The following is a 19,607-nucleotide window of genomic DNA, read 5'->3' as shown; positions in this document are numbered from 1 at the left end:
AGCAACAACGATTTCCCTCCCAACTCTTTTATAGTGTGGTTTTGCTGTAGCAGGAGGAAGCAGAAAGTCATATAATGATTTCTTCTTTTTGTTTTCTGGGTTGGCACAGCCTAACTGCTGGAGTCATGAAAGGATAAGATCAACATGAAAACATAAAGTAAAACATAAAGTACAAGATTGATAAGCTAAAATTATGCTATAAAAGTAGAAATATAAATTTGTTACACAAATTTATGTATGAAAGTTTATGTATAGCTCTGTTACTATTAAAAAAAAAATTTCTGTGGATCTGCTTGAGGGTGGATTTTGTGATATTACTGTTGCAGGATTTTTTACCACAATACCGGGATTCGTTTTCGTGCTGCTTTGAAGAACGAAGAGGCGGACACAAAATGAGCAGCCAGCAAAAGTTTATTAGAATATAAGATTAGAAAGTAAGAATAGTAGGAAAACTCTCTCTACAGAGTAAGGAAGTGAATGCCCTGGACAATAGGGAAGGGTCCTTGTTTAAAAAGGTTTTGGTTAGCCCTCCTCTTCCTTTCCCTTCCCTTTTGTTCCCTCTCAGGTTCTACCCTTATTGACTGTATAGCTCTGGTTGCTGGGTTGCCCATTCCTGATTGGCTCATTTCCATTATATGAGGAGGGGGGACGTCTATGGCCATACATAGTCTTTTCTTAAACCCCTGAGGGAAATCTGAGAGGGAGGGAGTAGGTGGTGTCTGTTAGATTCTTAAGAGGAACTTTATACCTGAGAGGGTATCCTGTGGTCAGACACTCCTAGCATTGTTCCAAAAATATGTGTTTTTCCTGACCAGAGACCTCAGGCCCTAATCTTTTCCTCTCTGCCTGCTGAATCCTATCTTCCATCATATTACCCTTGATTTTAAACATGCAGCACCCAGATTGACTCAAGCAATAATAGCTCATTGTATAATAATCTGTCATGAAATAGATGTGCATGTCTGACTCCTCTATCAATTAATATGCTTGTTTGTGTGTCTTTCCAGTGGCCAGTAAAATGCCTTGCACAGCCATGGATAAAATAAAGTTTATAAAAATTAAGTATAAGAAGACCAACACTTTGACCTTTTTTCACAACTTATACTGTAGCTCTATATTTTTGTCCGAGTCATACATTTAACAAAATTATTTCCCTGAATTATTTTTTAACCAAATAAAGTTGTTATACTTTTGACAATATTTTGTTACAGGTGATTATGTTGTCATGACTATATATTTTGAATTGAGTAGAAGAATGGGATACTTCACTATTCAAACATACATTCCCTGTATACTGACTGTGGTTTTATCCTGGGTGTCATTTTGGATCAAAAAAGATGCTACACCAGCAAGAACAGCATTAGGTGAGTTAAAAATAACAACAACAACAACAACAACAAAATTCTTCTACCATTTTGTATAATATTAATACAGAAGTATTCGTAAAAATACTTCCAATGAAAAAGACTTAATTCAAATGTGCTTAAGGGGCGCCTGGGTGGCTTAGTTGGTTAAGCGTCCGACTTTCACTTAGGTCATGATCTCGCGGTTCGTGGGTTTGAGCCCCGCGCCAGGTTCTGTGCTGACAGCTCAGAGCCTGGAGCCTGTTTCATTCTGTGACTCCCTCTCTCTGTGACCCTCCCCTGATCACGCTGTCTCTCTCCTAGAAATAAATAAAACATTAAAAAAACTTAATTTAAAAAATGTGCTTAGATTGCTTTCAATAGTCAAGTTAGACTCTTATTTCTGACAATATAATTCCATGTGTGCCACATAAAATAAGTTGGGATTAGGGGTTCAGAACAAATCAATTGCATCTTTGATACTATGCTCTAAGGATGATGTCATCATAAAAATGTAGTCATGTCCTGTGAATCTGTCACGCTGAAAATCTCATTACATCAGTGTAAGGAGACAATTTTTCATACACTTTTGAGGACTGAGAACACTGTATCATTAGTTTCTCAATAACAGAAGAGATTGTCTATAGCAACTTTACCATCAAAGAAGAGAGTGATCATTCTTTTCAGCTATAATCTACACACAAAACTTCCAAGTCTTTTCATGAATTTTCCTCTGACCTCCCCCAAGTCCTCTCAATAAAACATTAAATTTCAGTGGTTTTAGAATTGTGCAACATTTTATATCAATTTTTCTTTATGATAGGAACGGTACCTAACTTTCAATATTTTGATTTGTGAAGACAGCTAATATCTAAGATTGAATATATAGGTTATTTTCCCAGAAAAATGTCTTTCAGAAAAAAGAAGGAGCTGCCTCAATTTAAAATCCTTGCAAACTCTCTCACATTACATGGTGCCTTTTCTGTATTTGTTATTTTATTCTTTGTTCAACAACAAAGAACTGTTTGAGGAAAAAACCTAACCTGTAATGTCCTCTACCAGTGTTAGTTTTGCATGCTTATAGAAAATACATAATAAAATTGGTAAGTCATCCAACAAAGTTACAACACCAGTTTAGTAATTATTCTTGGGGTTACCACCTCATAATTATAAATGCCAGGTAAGCATGACTTTAAAAATCAGCTTCAAAAGAATATAATATGTTGTAATGGTTGCACAACTTGAGACTATAAAAGTCCTGACAAAGAGTTACCACTATGGCATTAAGGGAATAGAGATACTAGAAATACGTAATGCTGGAAGATAATAGATTTACACTAGAAGATGTAGAAATGTCATTAACACCAGAATATTTAGTTGAGACACCAAAAAGCCTATGGCTAAGACTAAAGGGGGACTTGTAGGACTGCTTTGAATAAACTTTGCACCAAGCCATCACAAGATCAAGAACCATCAGTAAATTAACCCTCTCTCAAAAGAAAACATTTAACATGCTTTTAAAAAGAATAGCATACTTCATAATCTTTGTAATGTATCATCCACAATATTAAGTATAAAATAAAAAATTAGTAGACATTTTTCAAAGCAGGAAAGTATGACTCATGATCAAGAAAAAAAGAGAGTCAACATAAAAAGACAACTCTGATGTTGAATCAGCAGACATGGGCTTCAAAGCAGCTAGTTTAACAATGTTAAAGGACTTACAGTAAAATATAATGTTGATAAATGGACAGATGGATAATCTCAGCAAGTAAAGTATATTAAAAAGTAAATTCTAGAATGAAATGTATAATAGTTGAATTGGAAAAATTCATTAAATGGGCTTAAGAGCAGACTCAAGATGGCAGGAAAAAAGTTCAGGCATAATTGAAGACCATCATACAAAATTTATCTAATCTGAATAAGAGAAGGATAAAAGATTTTAAAACATAAACAAAGCCCAGTGGTCTGTGGGACAACATGAAGATGTATAACAGCTGTAACTGGTGTTAGAGAATGAGATCAAATAAAATGAGTAAGATAAAAATTTTTTGAAGAAATAGGGCGCCTGGGTGACTCAGTCAGTTAAGCTTCCAACTTCGGCTCAGGTCATGATCTCACGGTTCATGGGTTCGAGCCCCATGTCAGGCTCTGTGCTGACAGCTAGCTCAGAGTCTGGAGCCTGCTTCAGATTCTGTGTCTCTTTCTGTCTCTCTCTGACCCTTTCCTGCTCATGCGCTCACTCTCTCTGTCTGTCTCTCAGAATTAAATTTTTAAAATTAACAATTTTTTTAATAAATGAAGTTAAAACTCCCCAAATTTAATGAAAAATTTCCTACCTACATATTTGTAGACATGACATGGTCACCATATTTTTAAGTTAGATTGCATAATATTTTTTGTATAAAAATACACTTGCCATCAGTGTAGACTTTTCCAGTTTACACAACATTTTTAAAAATGTTTACTTATTTTTGAGAGAGAGTGCACAAGTAGGGGAGGGGCAGAGAGAGATGGGGGAACACAGGATTCCAGGCATGCTCTGTGCTGACAGCAGAAAGCCTGATGCAGGGCTCAAACTCAAAATCCATGAAATCATGACCTGAGCCAAAGTCGGATGCTTAACCAACATGACTGAGTCCCCAAAGTGTCCCATATTTACATAGCATTTTTACATTAAGTATGCAACTTTCCCACCTACAGTAAGGAGAGCCTGACATTCTGTTTTCACCATAGTGATTAAAGAAACAGATTCAAAGAAAGCAAGTGACCAAATACTGAGCAGGTCCAGAGCAAGGCCAGGGGCTTTGACTTCCAGATCAATGTCTTTTACACATGGTTAAGCTGTCCACCCTGTGCTGCTAGCCTCATTCTCCAACTGGCCCTAACTATCCTCCCTGAAAAAGTAAGGGAGGCATTCACTACACAGGAGATATAATGCTACAGAAAAGGTGGGAAATAATGTGCATTTATCTATCATATCTACCTAATCACTGAATATTACTGCCTGGCAGATATTTTATAGTATTCTGATTCAACCACACAGGTAGAGGGTATTAATGTCCATATTCCTGTGATTCCAGGATCCATGTCACTAGCCTGCCTGTCCAACAGCTCTAGCAGGTTCTGTTTTCCCAGGAGCTCATCTAGGGGAGACTTAACCTTAACTTGTTTTGCATAGTAATCATCCAGTCATTTCATTCTTTTTCATGTTTAGTAGCCTCCATTCTTTTTTCTTTTTCCTTTCAAAAGTTCCATCACATGGGTGTCTCTTTTCTAAATCTTTTCCACAGTCTTTGATTAACTCTTTAGAATTGACTCACTAAGTAGCAAAATAGTCAAAGTCAGACCAACACTAAGTATTATGGATTAACTGATCAATGAATCAATGCATTCCATGTGAAGCATTCATCAGAATGCCAAAAATGCCAGGTACAATGCTTGGTGATAGGTAAGAAAAGATGAGCAAAATACAGTTTTGCTTGTAATGATTGCACAATTTATTTAGGGAGACAGAAATGCAAAAACCATAAAGACATATGCAATTATCTATGCTAATACAGATATGAGGTACATAGAAGGCACATGGTAGTTCAGATTCACATGTTATCAACTCTGAGGTGCATGCAATAGGACCTCAGAAAGAGTAGTACTTCATCTTGTTTTCAAAGAAGGGTGGGAGTTCACAAATTGCATAAAAGACAAAATATGAAACAATTTGAGAATTTCTGAATAAATTGAGAGGTGGTGACTTAATTCAGGTAGTTTAATGTTTTTGTGAAGACTATAATAAAAACTTTATGGAAATGTTGCTTGCAAAATTTCATAGACATTAAAATTATAAGTATTATTACATTTATGCAATGTCAAAAAGGATTTACCTAAAAATAAAACACTGTTAGAATGGAGGAATTTGATATTGTTCCTTTTACAACTTAATAACTATGCCCTGTACAGGCATCACCACAGTGTTGACCATGACCACACTCAGCACCATTGCCAGGAATTCCTTGCCCCGTGTGTCCTATGTGACAGCCATGGACCTCTTTGTGACCGTTTGCTTCTTATTTGTCTTTGCTGCTCTGATGGAGTACGCCACCCTCAACTATTATTCAAGTTGTAGAAAACCAACTACCACTAAGAAGAAAACATCGGTGAGTTCCAGTAGCAAAGATTTTCTGGAAAAGTAGGGGAAGGATAGTTTGCAATGAATGATTCTTATTCCTAAGGATCTTATGCACTTGTTAAATAACTAGTTAATTCAACAAGACATTTTTTAAAAAGACAAACATTCTGAAGATACGAATATGACCATAAAGCAAGCACCTCTTCGCCTTTACCTACCAGTGACATGGATTGATGTAATCACATGTGAAAGATTGATCTTAACTAAGATGATTGTAAAGCAGATTTCCACAGAAATTTTCTAATTGCTTTTTCTGGTTTTCTTTTAGTTATTGAATCCAGATTCCTCAAGGTGGATTCATGAGCGAATAAGCCTACAAGCCCCCTCCGTATGTATAGCATTGAAGGTGCAAATATTTCTGAGAACTCTTACTAAACTAATAATGAATGATATTATTGTTTATGTATGCATGTATTGAAGAACAATGAGTGTTGCACACACTCCTTTCAAAAGTGTGTACACTTTTTTAAAATATCCAATTTAGAAAATTTGGAAAATGAAAAAAATAATCATAATCCTTTTACCCAGGGATCAGCATAAACATACATATTTCTGTTTCGTAACTCAAAAATATGTTATGAATAAGTTTCTGTGTTACAATATTATTTTATAGGATCATTTAATTATTGAATTTTTTGCAATGATTGATGCACAGACAGTTGTGGCTGGATATGAGGCTAATCCACACCATTTCACTTTTATACATATTCTTATCACTACAGTTTTGTATATGCCTGTGACTATTAATATAAATTCCTAGAAGCAAAAAGACTGGGCCAGAAGAGTTGCTTGGCTCCATGAGCAGCATGAGACACCTACCTCCTAGAACTTTGGATAGACAAACAGAAAAATGGCTCCTACAAACTGTTCCTTTATCACTTCTTTGATTATTGACAAAGTTGGATATATTTCAGTTGTTTATTTTTTATTCACATTTCTGTTACTGTAAATTGCTTTTTATGTCTTCTTTTATATGTTTTTATAGAACATTTATAACTATTTCATGTCTTTTAACTTTTTAAACTTTAAAAGACACAATCTGCCAGTTATTTATATTAAAGATTATGTATATTGTATTTTATATAACATAAAATTTATACTCACATACAGAATAACTAAGCATATTAATATGTTTTTTGTTATGTAGTTTTATTCCAGTTTCATGGCCATGTTGTCACTGTCATTTCTTGTGCTTTTCTCCACATGTATTAAGTCTCCTGTTGCCAAATCTATCAGCCTTTCCTTTTGTGGTCTCTGCCTCTTGTGTCTTTCTTGGGAAGGTCCTCCCTACCCTCAGAATGATCTAACTCCCCGTCACTTTCTTTTGAGCACTTAATCTGTTCAACACTATGTTCAAAGTGCTTTCATGTATCAGTTCATTTAACCTAACCCATTCTAATAACAAGGAATCTGAAATATGGAGAAATTAAGCCCTATAAATATTGATGAAGGTACAATAATTTATAATATTGTTAAATTAAATTAGTAATGCATCTAAATTTTTAGTATGTGGCTTGAGGTAAGAATCCAACGTTTGAAAAATTGAGAAATGTCTAAAATTTACTGACTTGAGCTACCCTTTTATCATATAACAAAATTTGTATATAACTACTTATATTTCTTTATAAATATCAGTTCACTAATTACACTGAATGCTTTATGCCCACCTGTATATAATACATAGTTTTCTAACTGATGATTAGTAATTTATGTTTAGTGCATTTCAACATGTTTTTTAAAGGAGACTGCTTGGTTATCTATACTCTGCAAGTGTATCATTTTAGTTCTAACAGAAGGTGAGTGCTGAAGACACTGTTACAGCTGTGGGAAGCCACAGAGAACTACAGATTTGCCAGCAAATGCTTCCAAATAGCAACAGATGGAAAAGTAATGGAAAGGGTTGGGAGTGGGGATGCTCTAAACAAAAATAGGTCAAAACAAATAGCTTGAGGCCTAGAAAGCACATTATCACACACAGTCAAGGGGTTGGGAGTGGAAGAAGAAATATTGACACCTTTGGTATACAAAAGATACTGCCAAAAGAAAGAATCTTTTACATAGCAAACAAACAAACAAACAAATTTTCACAAAACCAGAAGAACTGTTTTGTTTTGTTTTGTTTTTAAGAGAAAAAGTGTAATGACCTTGAAGAAAGTACATAGAAAAACAATTCAGAGAGAAAGGGCTCCAGGCCAGGTGAAAAGACACAGAGAGTTCTTAAACAAAAGTTCATAAAATAACCAAAGAAAAATAGAGTTTTCCAGGGTGCTTGGGTGGCTCAGTCCATTAAGCCTCTGCCTTTGGCTCAGGTCATGATCTCATGGTTCATGAGCTCAAGCTCTGTGTCAGGCTCTGTGCTAACAGTGCAGAGCCTGCTTGGGATTGTTTCTCTTTCTCTCTGCTTCTACCCTTGTGCTCTCTCTCAAAATAAACAATTTTTTTAAAAAAAGAAAAGGGAATTTTCAAACTTTTCATGATAATTTTCAATGTATTCAATTCTATGCTGAAAGATCCACAAGGTCAGGCTAGTTAAGGGGCCCTCTATCACCAACATCTGCAGAGATGATCAGTCTCTGAGCAATGAGGAACAGGAGCCAGGCCCCACTAACAATCATGTATGCACTTTGGGGCAAGCTGTTCGAACATCTTTGTGCCTCAGTTTCTTAACCTGTACAATTCAAGGTTAACCACTTCATATGTGGAGTAGAACCTGCCACCCAGGAAGCACATGGTTTCCAGGGGAGTCAAGAGACATGCAGGGAAAGCAGGGGAGAGTTAGGGACCCTGCTTGGCTGCAGGTGACCTTGGAGACATATTAATTAAAATCTCCACTTTGAGCTCAGTTTGAAATTTTTATGATAAATGAGAGATATACATTTTAAAAAGTATGTAAAGAGTTTAACATATGTTTAGGGCTCTTAACATCTTAAGCTTAATTTTAATATTATAAAATCCAATTCATTTTATTTCGTACTTATTTATTTATTAAAAGCCCTCTTAATTATTAGATCAGGTTTATTTATATTTCAGTGATCACGATTCTTTAGTTTGCTAAATTAAGAAGTGAATGGGTGTTTCCTTGGCCCCAGAAACCTTGCTGCTCATTTGCCTGCAGCTCCTTGGTTACCCTTTAGATCTCTAAAGATCTGTCCCCACCCTTTCAGAGCCTTCTGATGCCCATTCTGGGTCAATATCTTCCTTTGGGCCTGTTCTGCCAATAATGGCCATGTTTCTCATCTGTGTGTCACTACACAGGCACAAAGTGTTGAAGAAATGAAAGGATGAATATCTGGCTGAATACTGTCAAAACACATATGCAATTATGTAATAAAGGCAGGTTTTTCCAATTGAAGCTTGCCAAAAAGATAGATTCCTCAAATGCACTGAAGTACGGAAGGAATCAACTTTTTTTTCTGCTACCACCTCCCCTGGTGATTTTTACCCACCCAGGTTTAAGAACTATTAACCTTGAGGAGATGTGTCCACAGTAGAGCCTATAGAACAACAAAGCTTTCATTTCTGTCCATTACCCAAAGGCATGGAAGAAGGTAGAAGGTTTCAGCATGACATTCCTCACTAGTCATTGGTATGTGTGGAGTAGTCAATGCTTAGTGAACATGTGGTCTGGGACATCTCACTTTGGGTTGGACCTCACACACAAATACTTCTGAATTAAAAGGATGACCGAAAGGTTACCAGTAGTGACACTGAGTGCTCTACACTTTTACTTGCTTCTCTCTGGTTTTTGGCTCCACATAGTTATAAACATATTCAATCAAACTGAAATCCAGAAGTAGAAGGAAAGGTGTACAATGTTTCTTGTAACAATAATTTTGGGTAAAAATACAGTTGACCCTTAAAAAAATATAGCTGACCCTTGAATAATACAGGGGTTAAGGGTGCTGCCCACCACACCGCACACACACACACACAGAGTAAAAATACCTGTGTATAATTTTGACTCTCCAACAACTCAACTGCTAATAGCCTATTGTTGAGTGGAAGCCTTACTGATAACACAAATAGCTGATTAACATATGTTTTATATGTTATATGTACTATAAACTATATGCTTACATTGATGTAAACTAGAGAAAAAATGCTATTAAGAAAATCATAAGGAAAAGAAAATACATTTACAGTACTGGACTTGTATTCATTGAAAAAAATCTGCATATTAGTGGACTCACACTATTGAAATCCATGTTGTTCAAGGGTCAGCTGCATAAGAGGTACTCATGATGCTTTCTAATGAATTTTGGAAGGTCCCTCTCCCCCAAGCAAGGAACAAAAGAGCTAGCCAGCCAGCTGAAAACTAAGTTTGTGTGTCCACCCCTCCCTTGATTTCAGCTCTCACTACTTCCATTGGCACACTTCAATCCCTCAGTTCAACCAACACAAATAAAACTAAAGCAGAAAGGCAACTATAATTCTTAATACTCTCACATCATTCAATCAAATTTATAAATATATCTTCTTAACAGACTTCAACTTAATACATAATTCATAGTTATCTGGAAAAGCTAAACAAGTGCCTGAGGAATTGTCAAGTCTATTTGAAGCCACCTCTCAAAGTTAAGAGTGATTCCTCTCATTTTTGAGTGAATGTAAGTCAACCCTCTCTCCTATACAGGCCCTAAACTGATTTTTCCACATCAGGAGGAGAGCTTGGGAAGTAGAAAATAAAACATTTCAATTGTACACACTTTTGGCTATTTCTCTGTATGTGACAAGTAGTGTCTGGCCACAACATACTGAAAGTTCATTTTTTACCTTAATTACATTGAATAAGAAGATTCTCTCATCAGTCTTATAATACCATATTTTTACTACTTACTAATTAGGAAAAAAAAGCAAATTTATCTCTCCACATTTCAACATATGTAATGCTTAACATTTAAGGGATTATACACAATATGTACTCCAAATCAACAGAAAAGTAGGCAGAACAGAAACTTGAAATAGTTACTACATATCTGAAAATATGCTCAGCTTCCCTCACCAATACCTGAGATATGCAAGTTTTGAAAACTGCACTGTATTTTTTTTTTTGCATTACATTTTCAGATATATAATTGGAAGATTTAACTCTAAGATTAAACTGTCCAGTTCAGGGATTGGGGTTGTGTGGGAATGGACATGGCATTATCTTTCTTATCTATTGGACAAATATAACATGCACCTATTGCTTGATTTACCTCAGGCTTTTCTTATTGCATTACATGATGATTTTTATGTTGTTCTTGTTGCCTACAGAACTATTCTCTCCTTGATATGAGGCCACCACCACCTGCAATGATCACTTTAAACAATTCTGTGTACTGGCAGGAATTTGAAGATACCTGTGTCTACGAGTGTCTGGATGGCAAAGACTGTCAGAGCTTCTTCTGCTGCTATGAAGAATGCAAATCTGGATCTTGGAGAAAGGGACGTATTCACATAGACATCTTGGAGCTGGACTCATATTCTAGGGTCTTTTTCCCTACATCATTCCTGCTCTTCAACTTGGTCTATTGGGTTGGATACCTGTATCTCTAAATGTTGCTGTGGTGATGAGTAAAGGGCACTAGGTTTTACTCTTTACTTTCACCCTCCCTAGACCAGTAATGACCATTTGGAGTAGGAAGGAAAAACACTGCTCAGTTTATCTGAAGTTATACATTACCTTTGAGCAGAGCAGGAGTACATGGCAACCACTTCTATTATGTATTTTACACTCACACACAAGCGCACGCACACATATTAATTGATTTTTAAAGTGATATTCTTGCTAATCCCTTATTGAATTTGTACCTTGGTGATGTTTATGAATGGTTTTTTGATATTGGAAACAGTTGCCAACTGTCATTGCAAGGAAATCTGTAAAACATGCAAGCAAATATCTGAGAGGCTCTCTTATGCCAAGACCCCTTCTATATCTTTCCTTAGCAACTCTTAGAAGCACCAGTGCCCACATGTGTGGAGTCACTGCTTGCTGAGAGACACTCATACTGACCTCAGCTGCCCGTGTTCCTGGGCAGTTTGAGTTCAAGTATGAACTGCAATGAGTTTTGATCCAGGTTCCTCTCTCTGTGGCCTCTTTTACTCTGGCACTATCATTGTTAGCTAGCATTTCTTTATCTAATAATCTCATCCTTGGTTTGGGAAGGGTGTATATGCATCATCCACAAGTTTCCAGTTGAGAAAAAAAATATGATTTGCAAAATTCTCATGTTGCTGAAGTCAATGATGTTGATTATCTCCGAACATCAGAAGGTAATTACTTTATTCCAAACTACTAAAAGTCAGCAGTATTTTAAATTTTTATTCTTGGATTAGTTCAGTTGGAGTTCAACATTTTACCTTAAGAGTTGTGTTTTACTCGACCAAAACACAACCCCAGGGTATATGTCTTGGGTAGATTATGCTATTACAGGTTCAATGATTATCTTCATCTTGCAAAGACAAGTCTACAGCAATCATAAGCCTTTGTCTTGAAAATGTTTTCCAAAGTGTGAAAGAAATATAGATGGAATTTAAAATTTTCTTAGTGAATATTAACTTTCAAGTCAAATCAACTTTAGATGCAAAAAAAAGGCAATGGCTATCATCAATGATACATTTTGATGAACAAATGAACAAAATTATTTTATACTTTGAAATATGAATATGTAGCAAAATCCCAAAGAAAAAATCCCCTGAAATTATTACTCTTTTGATATTTTTATAACACAAAACTAATTTGTTTCTCAATGTTAGTTCTTTGTTAAAACTGGATGCCAGTATGTACTTCACAAGACTCTTCGGAAGACTCCCACCATTGATAGGAAAAACAGTCCCACCTGTTCATTAATAATGTATTATTAAACTTTTGGTACTAAAATTTTGGTACCAGTATCTCTGTACTTCTCATCTTTCTCACCCAGAAAATTGAATTAATTTTATTGGAAACCATAAAGTTTTATTTTAATTATCTATTGTAAGTACAATTATTACTCAGAAAAAAGGTAAAATAACATACAGAGAGAATATATAAAAGTGTGTATTTCACACAATTTACTGGAATGACTACCAGACATAAAGGGATGGGAGCAGAAGAGGCTAGAAAAGTAAAATACGAATCTGTTTATATTTATGAAACATCATTCACATCAAGTGAATGCAAATACATTGGTATATGATCACCCAGCTTTCAAGGACTGAATCTATATAGTGTGAGACATCCAAGTCCATTGCTTTCCTTCCTGTGGTCTCCCTGCCTTTTGATTTGATAGTTGCTATATAGGCCACAAGCCAATTGGGTTCTACTTAGCAAATTCATTTTAAAACTTAAAATAATGATAAACATTTGTGGAGAAACAAGTTGAACCTATTGGCTTACATGAAATTTCTACTCTATTAGAGAATTTCACATACTGGCATCCTTGTTCTGTCTCTCATACATAAAATACTCCCCCACACTTGGCAGTGGTGTCCTGGAGGCACCACTTACCATGAATCTTACCATATCCCACCAAAGCACTGAGTACCAATGGAAGGTGGTCCAAAGTCAGTCTTCTTCAAACATAATTTTCATCTTTGTGAATTTATAATATCTAACAATATGTAGAATTTCAACCTGTTATGTCTTAAAAGTAGTTATGGAGGGAAATGAATTTTCTAGTGAAATTCTTCTTGGAAGTGAAATAACCTAAGAACACTTTTATAAGATAAATTTAGTCCAATCTTTCCTTAAAAATTATATTGATGCCCCTTATTTCAAAGCTACTCAATATTTGGGAGTTGTTGGCAACTCTTATAAAATTATATGTGTAGGATATACATGCCAATAACCTGTTTTCTGAATCCAACCATTTTCTCTCTGACCTCAGTCATCCTGCTGATTTAAACATTAGTTCATGGTTCATTTTCCTAAAAGGAAAATTTTATCTCAAGAGAATCTCATAAACGTTCACTCACAAATTGTAAGATAGACTCCTGCACATACAGCAATCTACCCACTCTGGGTTCTGACTAAAAAGAACTCAAACAGCCCCTCAGAACATACCAATGTCAGTTTCTCTGCAGGCTTGTCTGTTCAAGTTCTCCTTATCAATTTCAACTCCTGATATAAGCCTTCAGTCCACAGTATAGGAGATGGCATGTAAGTGCAGAGCTCAGGGGCTTGCTTATTAAACACGTAAGAGTTTACCTTTTGGAGGAAGAAAGAGGAGAGGCACAGGAAGAATGTAAGGAAAATGTATCTCTCTTAAATTGAAGGACTCTCCATCACCAGTATGCTTGGTTAGTAGTGTATGTGTGAGGTGCATGGGTGTAAGGCTGTTCCACCCAGATCCAGCACCCTTACAGCTCTGCCCAGCTTGCTTTGCATTTAGACTTGAGAAATATTTTTTGTGTTTTTGTGGCAGCTGGTGAGGAATTTGCATAAGTGACTGGTATTCTAAAGGTGCTACTGTATTCCTCACTTTTGGAAATATTGTAAGTTGCAGAGTTGAGAGTTATGTATTTTGAAAGGATTTCTAATTTCTTACCACTGTGGACCATACTGACAACTGTGACTGTCTCTCCTTTAAGCTCCATCCAGGCTGAGAGAGAGACAAAAGAAAAGGCATTCCACATTAATGAAATTAGAGGAAAATTCCTCTTCAGAGCCTAGAAAGTTTCAGTTTCTACAAAGTCTCAGCACCAGTGACCAGAGGAGAGATTCTCAGGTACTGAGCAGAGAAAGAAAATGTTAGTACAATTTACTTTTGACCCAGCCAATACTGCCCCCCCTTTGACCCAACATATGCCTTAAAATAACAGATTAAGCTTATATCATAGACATCTTATAGATTTTCAGTTTCCTGTGATCACATATATTCATGTCAGGTTTTATTTATTGTTTATTGATGGATGGATGGAGACAGGATTTTCAGTGTGTGTGTGTGTGTGTGTGTGTGTGTGTGTGTGTGTGTTCCAAGCACTCTTATCCTTAACTGTATATCAAATCAGTTGAGAATACAGTTTTTGTGGATTCAATTGAAAAAAATGTTTGTCCTCCATGGCAAAGCATTTTCAGGCTACATAAGAGAAATTGGCACCAATCTAAAAGTCAGTGACATAGTGCTTCTGATGGGATGTGAGTGTACACAAAGAACCTTCACACCAAGTCTTTTTATCTGGGCATACCTTCCTACAGTAAAAGTGTCTAGACATATTTTTTGCTTCTCTGCAAAATATCATACTCTGCAAACGAAAGTGGGTATTTCATAACCCCATTTTGCATTAACATATACTTGCCACAACTAGGAAGCAATGGGGCACTCTATCTAAAGGGCTAGAAAAAGACAAACAAAACCTCTTCTTCCTTGATTGTTTTTTTAATCTCAGCTGCCAATAACTGAAAACGTTCTGTGATTTATTTTGCAAACTTGAAGAATTATAACTTGTTTCCAAGCATTATACTTATCACTATATCAGATCAATGTTCTCAAGACACAAAGCACTTTGAATTCTCTTCATGATCTTACAAATAGTTGCTTCTTCTGAGAGTTTATAAACTATATTAATATGCAGTTTCAGACCCAATTTCTGTAAGAAAGAAAAGTTAATGAATGATTTGGGGTAAATGTAATCAGTTATAAATATACACTGAAATGCTCAGAACACTATTGTTTTTAAAATATTTAGAAAAGTGTCTGGAAATAAGGGGGTAAAAACAGATTATAAATATACTGTAAATGTTAAATTCACAACTTTATGCTGAGTCCTCTTCAAATTGCCCAAAATTAAGGAAGCCTGCAATCTGTGCCTATTTCTTCCTCTCAAATTTGCCTGTAGGAAACATTCAGGTTCACAAGGTTTAAAAGTACCTCTACATTGTAAAATCATGTCCAAAGAGCCAAAAATAAAAATAAAAAATAAAATAAAATAACAGTTCAGGCTAAATGACAAATCCCTTTTTGTATTCCTTGTTGACTTAACCTTTTACTTTAGAAATAAATTTCTATCATTATAGGGAGAAAGCAGATACCTGTTGAGATAACAAGATAATAATTCAGTCACTTACAGCTCTGGGAGAATAAGAACTTGGCTTTGTTCATGTTTGATAGTTTTGAAGACTAGAGACTAGACCGTTTCCATTCCTCCTTTTAACTTTCTTCTGATTACAAGTCAGCAATTCTAGGCTATAACCTGGTCTAGTTCTATTAAAGAAAGACTATTCACTATTATTTTTCTTCAAAATATCCTTTAGTTAAATGATGCTTTGCTTTTAATGTTGTCAATAAAATATCTTAAGCCTTTTACTACTCTGCTCACACACACACACACACACACAAATTTAGACTAGTTTAAATTAGTGCTAAAAAATTAGTTGAACAGTCACAAGTTTTCAATGTTTTGAAGCTAACCAAGTAGATTTTTCAGATTACATAACATAGGAACATGAACTAGAAAATTTGGTAGACAAAACACACAAGCATGCACACACATACATACTTGTGTGCACAAATGCATATGCATGCATGTACACACACATGCGCAAACACATGCACACATACAAAGCAAACACTGTTTGAATGCAACATTCAGGTAATTGAAGGAAATGTAAATTGTTCTGCTTGCATTATTCAGATAATGGCTTACTTTCACCACTTCATTTTTCAGATTTGTAACCACAAGACAGTTTTCTCAGCCCAGTGGACTAGCTCCACAAAGTGAGGGTGATAGTGGTTCCTGCAGGAAAAGAAGATTCTCTATGTCTGTTGAATAGCTTAAGCTGAACAGACTGGAAAGAATAGTGAAGATTGATTTCTAATAAAGAAATCTCCCATATTGAAAAGGTAGCTGCCACAGTTTCTTTTTTCTGGTTATTTGGCATTTCTTCTTTGTTTCTCACACGAATCTTATTCACAAAAGGATTAAAGTTCTTAATTTCAAAAAAAAAAAAAGTAGAAGTCTTAACAGTCAGACTGATTTTCAGGAACAAATGATGAGTGCTTTTATTTGTTTAGAATTTATTGAAATAGATTTTTATTGTGTACTGTTTATATTTGTGAGGAGGGATTTTATAGGGTCAGTTTTGTCAATTGAGTGAAGGCCCCCCAAATACATAGAAAAATAGTTTAGTCACTTTGATGGGGATACCAGTCTATCCCATCCTTTATCTAGCCATGACAGCCCAGCCAACCCATCTGCCATTCAGTTAAGCTGCCCCATTCATTTAGTCCATGCACTGGTTACTGCAAGGTAGGCCTAGAATCTATAGAAAGAAGAAAAATAGAAAAGGAAGAAAAAAAACCTGCATTCTGAAGTGACTTGTAATGTAATTACAAGATAAGTAATGATAGAAAATTCACATAACTTGATGACTAAAATTTCAAATTGTGAACCACATAGGATAAGATACTAGAAGGTAAACCATGCTGCATCATCATAACCATTATCATTATTATCACCATCATTATCATCATCATCATCATCACCATTATCATCATCTATATCCTTTTTCATGTTCCATACTAGTCCTTAGCTATTGATCCAAAATGAAGATTTAATGTTTTTACCCCAAATAATAACAAAGTGAGAACTTAAATTAAAAAGAAAATGGAAAAGCTTAATTTTAGCTTAAATATTAGATATGCAGATTATAGTTTAAAAGGTTGCTTTCCTAAAATATTTCTATAACTTCTCTGTGTCCCTTCAGTCTTAGTCTGTCTACCTTGTTTCAATCAAACTTGAAATTATACCTTTAGAGAACACTCCACCTACTTTTTGTTTATTGGTTGCTTCTGGGTTTTTGTTTGTTTGCTTGCTTGCTTTGTTTTATCTCACTTGACTTTTTAATTCTTTTTCATGAAGATAACATCTTTATGGCTAAGAACTCTTATCCCTAAAATGGATGCATCTACAGACACCACAGATTTTCTTAGCCCAAAAGGACAATCAATAAGCTTCTTATTACACAGTTTGGGTCTAGGCTTTAATCCCCCCTAATTTATCTTGAGACTTTTACTTTTAGATAGAAGTAGACACAGGCAAAATATATTGATTATATTTACAGTGTTTACTATTATATTATCTGTTTAGAATAACTGTATTAAGATATTGTAAAAGGTACTTTCAATCATTCTTGACCTTCAAAATGACTAATTTTGTGCTAGTGAACAATGTTTACATGCATATATTTATAAAACTACATGATATGTTTTTCTTTACAAGCAGCTCCTGGACTGAGTGAAAGGGTCATTCCTCATGAGTGCATTTTCTATGGAAGATACTAGAAGAGTAATAATTTTCAGGGATTGGGCCTGGGTTGTCTTATAAGAAGCAAAGGGCCATCTTGTGTTTACATACAGTGATGTGTGTATTTGTGTATGTATGTACCGTGGTAAAACTGGAACAACTTATTAACATGTGTATTACTCTACCCACCACCCCAAATGTAGTTGAAACAAGTAGAAAGGAGCAGTTTTCCTAGTGATAGTGTATTAGCTAACTAAGCATTTAGTTAAGGAATAAGGAGTGAGGGAGGGAGAGAGAGAGGGAGAAAGAGAGAAACTGACAGTCTCTATATTTTCTGGAAATATGGGACCATATTATTTCTTTAAAAAAAGTTAAGTTTAAATACCTGATTAGAAGTTGGTTCTGAGTTCAAACAGTCCTGCCTCCTATTGAGAACTCTTGATCATATTTTTACTTGGGTGCACATCTGAGTGATTCCATGATCTTTTGTGCTTGTGGCCAGTATTATCTTATTAGGTAGAAGTAGTTCTCAAGATGTAGGTGGCAAATAACCGTCCTCACACTTGTTTATGATGCAGCTTTCATGTACAACATGAGAAAGCATCAATCAGGTCTAGTGTGAACAATGCAACTGTCCTCTCTTTTTGAAGCTTGTGTGGAAAGTAAAACTATCAGGAGCCCTGGGAGATGCCCCAGGCAGAAAGGGAGGGAGAAAGAACTGGTCTGCTCTCTGCCTAAATGGAATCCTTCTTACTTGTGAAGTCATCTCATTCAGGTGGGAGGGAGGTAGAGGGATTCCAGAGCCTGAGAGCATCTTGGAATTGGCTGTGAGCACACAGTGTAGCCGAGTTTGGTCCCGAGAAGGGGTCCACCCTGCTCAAGTGTGTGTGCCCACCTCTCTCCAGGAAAGTGGACCAAGGACCAGGCCAGGATCCCCACCCTCACCAAGTGGCCTCCAACAGTCCCTGCTCCCCTGTCATCCCACATGGACCTGGAAGCCCTGACTCCCAGTCTTCGGGCCATCTCGGACCCCTCCCCACTATCCCGAGATGGTTCTGAGGTCCCACTGTCCTCCTCCCCTCTCACAAGGATGTAACTCCCTGCTAGCCGTGCAGCTCAGCTCGTGGTGTCCTAGTGAAACGAGGGCGCACTTGCGCCCGACGTGCCTTGGCGACACGGGCGGCACCACGCCCCGCTTCGCCCGTCCGGTCCTGCCGCACCCTCTAGGTCGTGCCCTGCCCTGGGCTAGCTGGGCCTGGTGGCTGGGTCGCCCTCTGTATTTGTATTTGGATTCCTACGTTTGTACTTCTAATACAAATAAATGCACATGTTGTCAAAAATACTTGAGCCAGGAATGGGCATCTTTCTGGTTTGGGGTGGCTGTCCAAGAAGAGGCTGGTGAAAGGTGGGCTGGGGCCGAGGCCAAGGGTACCCTTATGCATGTGGGTCCTGCCCGCCAAGAGAGTATGACACCCATTGCCCCTCTTGGAGGCTCAGCTCTCTGCCCAGCACCACACAAAGACAGCTTCTGTAAATGTTGACGAGGAGGGCATTGTCTTCTTCTCTGACAGAAAGGTTACAAGTGGCCAGTGTCCAAAGGAAGTGCCTTCCTCTTCCACTCCTGCCAAAACCCATGAACAGACATTTCTAATTTCTAATTCTAATTCTAAATTCTAATTTCTAATGGAGAGCAGGAGGCCCCACCCCAACCAGGTCAAAGCAGTTGGTTCCATTCTCTGGGGCCTTACCTGCAGCTCAGAAGACTGAATATTGTGGGCAGAAACCTTATACTGTCTATGCATCTGGAAAGGAGGACTAGCTACCCAAAAGTCCAAACAGTGGCTTGGTGGGAAGGCACTGCTCCCCCACCC

The 19,607-nt window shown here is 36.6% G+C and overlaps 1 protein-coding gene across 1 annotated transcript in view; it reads left to right on the top strand.

The window, feature by feature from the left end:
- Positions 1–19,070, top strand: part of GABRG3 (gamma-aminobutyric acid type A receptor subunit gamma3) — a 700,780-nt gene extending 681,710 nt beyond the window's left edge. The window contains exons 7-10 of the mRNA XM_077759260.1: positions 1,212–1,364; positions 5,301–5,497; positions 5,798–5,857; positions 10,786–19,070. Of these exons, the coding sequence (XP_077615386.1) occupies positions 1,212–1,364; positions 5,301–5,497; positions 5,798–5,857; positions 10,786–11,067 (692 nt within the window). The 3' untranslated portion in view covers positions 11,068–19,070. The remainder of the gene's footprint in view (positions 1–1,211; positions 1,365–5,300; positions 5,498–5,797; positions 5,858–10,785) is intronic.
- Positions 19,071–19,607: the final 537 nt, after the last annotated feature.

The sequence above is a fragment of the Crocuta crocuta genome, unplaced genomic scaffold (assembly GCF_008692635.1).
Source record: "Crocuta crocuta isolate KB4526 unplaced genomic scaffold, BGI_CrCroc_1.0 scaffold355, whole genome shotgun sequence".
NCBI lineage: Eukaryota > Metazoa > Chordata > Mammalia > Carnivora > Hyaenidae > Crocuta > Crocuta crocuta.
The sequence above is the reverse complement of the archived record's forward strand: the minus strand, read 5'-3'. Positions and strand labels throughout refer to the sequence as shown.